At 42.1% G+C, this 5,000-nt stretch overlaps 1 protein-coding gene across 3 annotated transcripts in view; it reads right to left on the reverse strand.

Moving 5' to 3' along the window:
• pax7a (paired box 7a) overlaps positions 1 to 5,000 on the reverse strand; it is a 52,184-nt gene that overhangs the window by 1,274 nt on the left and 45,910 nt on the right. For all 3 annotated transcript variants that reach the window (XM_060857887.1, XM_060857886.1, XM_060857885.1), the window contains exon 8: positions 1,041 to 1,290. In XM_060857887.1, the coding sequence (XP_060713870.1) occupies positions 1,041 to 1,290 (250 nt within the window). The remainder of the gene's footprint in view (positions 1 to 1,040; positions 1,291 to 5,000) is intronic.

The raw sequence follows: 5,000 nt of genomic DNA on the forward strand, positions 1-5,000 counted from the left end.
CGTCAGCTCACCTCCCACAGATCCTGCACCTTCCAATCGATCCAACATGACACACACACACACACACACACACACACACACACACGCTTCACTTGCACCCCACACACCGAGACAGTGAGCAGAAGTGCTGTAGTTTGGTCTCAGTAACAACATCAGCCACTGATAATGTTAATTCAATCAATCAGTCCTTTCCTGGCCTGCAGCACGTGTGTGTGTGCGTGTGTGTGTGAAGGTGAGAGAGGTGGCTAAGAGGACACTGAAACCCCTGAGGGAACTTGCTGGGCTTTGAAGCAGCCCTATGCCTGTTTCCCAGGCGAGCAGATCAGGGTGTGACTAACTGACGAGCCCCGGGACATGGACAGGGTCTTTATCAGGAGCATGTGTATGTACCTCTGGCCACAGGGGTCACAGAGGGAAAGAGACACGGCCATCGATCGACACCTTCTCCACTTCCACCACCACTAAACAAATAATTATTTTTGCCTGGTGTCTGAGAGTCGACGTGATTCCACTTGGAGACATTTCACAGCTTTTTAGAGGCACTGGAAGGTTCACATTCTGTCACTATTACTGAGGTCCTGGACCAGTCTGGGAACTTTTTTGTAGAGAGACACTTTTTAATTTTGTCTGCTTAAAATTATGTCTGAGAAACAAGTTCCTGTCATCATGTAACATGTAAACACTCGATCCTTCATCAGTCTGGTTTATTCTCTCTTTTTATTGAATTTAATAAAGCAGTAAAAAAATAAACACACACACACACACACACACACACACACACACACACACTGACACGCGTACACAAACAAACGTTTTTTTCCTGTTGCCAAAGTGACTACAAAAAAAAACCTGTAAAAACTCCTGTTTAGCTTTACTTTTACCTTTACATCAAATGTTAAAATTTACAAAATAAAAGTTTGGACATGTTTTTAATCTGTGTGTGTATATATAGAGGCTCTGTCATACAAGTGTTGAGCTGTTGCCATAGAAACAATAAATTGGTCATCCGCTGGTGCGGGCGGGGAAGGGGTGGTACTCACTCTGGCCGTACTGGCTGTACTGGTATCCGGCTGTCACGGGGTCCACGCTGTAGCTGGTGGCGCTGTAAGTGGGAGGACAGTAGGATTGGGACGAGGCCAGGCTCTCCACGCTCTTGATGGGGTCCGAGCGCTGGCTGCAGCTGGCCGAGATGGAGCCGGAGGCATCCAGGCTGCCGTGGAGCGGCGAGATGGAGAAGTCGTGCTGCGGCTGAGACGGCACAGCGTTGGGGTTGCTCAGGATGCTCATCACCTGCACAGAGAAACAGAGGAACAAAGCAAAGGATGAGGAAAGCATCTCATCTGAGATCTTCAAGATCAACACGAGAAACTTCCTGGTTCTCATGGACACTGCTGTGGATTTGTTTAATGTGTGGCCCGGAGATTCCTCCTTCAGTCACCCGCTCGCCGTCCCGAGGCGTGCGGCTCAACAAGCACTGAGGGAGAAGTTAATCCCACCCTCCAGGCATCCCACAATCCCCTGCTCATGAATAATAACGAGTGTATTGAATAATGTCACTCACATTTTCACTCACTCACTCACACTTTACAGCTCTTTGTACCTTTTCTTAGGGCTTTTGTAGGAAAAAATCCAACCACATCACGAGTCAAATGTAATGATATGATACTTTTTTTTTTAGTAAATGAATAAAGGAAAAGCAAGCGAGAGGAAACGTGTGGCTGCTTTGATCAGATGAAGCCCGACACAGTTCGGACACTTGATCACGTGAGTAATATGCGATCACGTGCCGTATAGAAAAACAAGATGGAGGCACGTTTCACACATGATGACACGAATAATGTGTAAAAAAGAATAACTCATGTAGAAGGAATTAAGGTGAAAATAAATGATGTATGCGATGACAAAATAAGTAGATCTGCTACTGTGTGTATCACGTGATCATGACCATGAGATCGACTGGATTAACAACGTACTCTAAACTCCAGACGTCAATGCGAGAGGCTGAGTTCATAAAACACACCGCACCCTGGTGTGAAGGAAGATCACGTCTTTCAGTACTGAGATTCAAAGTGACGCCAGATGTGAGACAGACAAAATCAAAAAGAGGGAAATAATGTTCCGTAAACAGGACGATGAATAGGGACATGAGGCCCTAAGAGAGAGACAGACAGAGATATACAGACAGACAGACAGACAGACAGACAGACATACAGACAGACAGACATACAGACAGACAGACAGACAGACAGACAGACAGACAGACATACAGACAGACATACAGACAGACATTCAGACAGACATACAGACAGACAGACAGACAGACATACAGACAGACAGACAGACAGACATACAGACAGACAGACATACAGACAGACAGACAGACAGACAGACATACAGACAGACAGACAGACATACAGACAGACAGACAGACAGACATACAGACAGACAGACATACAGACAGACAGACAGACAGACAGACAGACAGACAGAGACAGACAGACAGACAGACAGACATACAGACAGACATTCAGACAGACATACAGACAGACAGACATACAGACAGACAGACAGACAGACAGACAGACAGACAGACAGACAGACAGACAGACATACAGACAGACAGACATACAGACAGACAGACATGATCTCTCTCTTTCTCCTCACATCAGGTTCGTGTTGAATCAGCTATGCTGTGCTGCCCTTTGGTCTCCCTGCCTGCTAAACCAATTAGTCTATCATGGACTTGCTTAGACACACACACACACACACACACACACACACACACACACACACACACACACACACACACACACAACCTATGCACAAAATAGCCTCTGGTGGAAGGAAAAACATGCCATGGACACTGGAGCCGCCTTGATGCTCTGGAGGAAGCGTATTATTTTAAATACTCGACAAATGCTTCTCCTAGGAAATGGGAAACACTTGAGCGACATCGGTTAGCCATTTCCACATGTTAATTCTATCAGTAGGTCACCTCACACACACACACACACACACACACACACACACACACACACACACATAGACAAGCACACACAGGTGGTACTATGGAAGGGGTGAAAAGTTTGTGCCTAGAAACAGATATACTTTAGTAAGAGAGAGTGTGTGTGTGTGTGTGTGTGTGTGTGTGTGTGTGTGTTAGCGGTAAAAGAAAGTAAGTAATGAGCTCCACTTGAGGGTTGAACAGAAGTTGTGCGACCTTGACGCAGTGAGATTATCTCCTTCACCTGAGATCTGATTACACACGTCTCGTCACCTCGGGACGCTCACGTGGCTGAACAGACGCTAATCAATAACATCCTGAGTCTTAATCTGATAGCCTGGTTTATCTGGATCATCTCCCGCTCTCCTGCAGAGGGTAGAAGACGAGCAGCTTGTGGCTATCACACACTCACACTTTACACTTTACCTCCTTCCTTCCTGCAGTGTCTCTCTCTCTCTCTCTCTCTCTCTCTCTCTATCTCTCTCTCTCTCTCTCTCTCTCCTTTCCCTCGTTCTCCATGTGACTTTGATGAGCTGTGTGTCGTGTAGATAACCGCTGCCAAGACTGCAGTGTGTAAAAGCACAGAGCCTCAGGGTACACGTCTCTCTCTCTCTCTCTCTCTCGCTCTCTCTCTCTCTCTCTCTCTCTCTCTCTCTCTCTCTCTCTCTCTCTCTCTCTCTCTCTCTCTCTCTCTCTCTCTCTCTCTCTCTCTCTCTCTCTCCTCATAGATTACACAATAAGTTATAATATGAAGTGGGAAAAAAATCCTAATTAATTCTCCCAACTTCTGAGAGCTCGCAGCCTGCGGCGTCTCTAAAGCACGAGTGTAAATTGATACAATGTGCATCCTTTCAGATAAACAAACACACAGACAAAAACGCCGGGCTTTCACTCCCTCACACACACACACACACACACACACACACACACACACACACACACACACACCGAGCTGTCAAATTACACACTATAAAATTATTATGCTACAAATGTAAGTGGCAGCTAGATTACATTTTCACAAGTGGGAATGAGAATTCTAAGTAAGCAGCTTATTTATTTATTTATTTATTTATTTATTTATTTATTTATTTATTCATTCAGTGTTTTTTCTGAGTCACTGAAACCTAGCAGTAGCAATAATAAGCAAAACCAGACATTTCTTTCACTGGCTCTATTTCTTTATTTTTTTTAATTAATATTGTTTTATTACATATTTATACATGAAATGTATTTGTTTATTCATTCATTCGTCAATTCGTCAAAATATTTCACTTGATATTGAAACGATAAATTCCTAACTGAATTCCTCATTCTACGTGCTAATTTATTATTATTATTATTTATAACACTTTATCACGTAATTACTATTTTTTTAACCTATTTATTAATTTATTAATTTTGTCATTTTGTTTGTATTTTCTATTTTTGTAAGAGCGATTTAGTAAAAAAAAAAAAAATTACAGTCAAAATATATTTATTTACTTATGATTTATTGATCAGCTTTTAAAACCAACTTATTTATTTATTTACTAATTTATTTGTCAATAAGTTTCATTATTAAATCAAAAACCTTACAAATCCCACAATGCTGCAGGAAACAGCTTCATATTTTATGTATTATTTATTAACATTTTTATTATTTATAATGTATTATTCTTTGATCTCCCAATTTATTAATTTAAGTTATTTAAAAAAATGTTGAATAAAATCTATTTATTTATTATTTTTTAATGATATCAGTCACAAATCCTACATTTAAGCCCCTGTGCTGCTGGAAACAGCTCACTCAGTCTGTGGAAAATAAATGGAAATAAATAAATGCATGAAAATATGATATAAAAGGTATTCACACACACACACACACACACACACACACACACACACACACACACACACAGGTTTAGTGATTGGTGAAGTGTCGACTACAAAGACTTCTGTAAGACTGAGTTACTGAATTGGCCTGAGGGCCGACAGCCTGCAGTGGAGATAGAGTGGG

Source organism: Tachysurus vachellii, chromosome 22 (genome assembly GCF_030014155.1).
Source record: "Tachysurus vachellii isolate PV-2020 chromosome 22, HZAU_Pvac_v1, whole genome shotgun sequence".
In the NCBI taxonomy this organism is placed as follows: domain Eukaryota; kingdom Metazoa; phylum Chordata; class Actinopteri; order Siluriformes; family Bagridae; genus Tachysurus; species Tachysurus vachellii.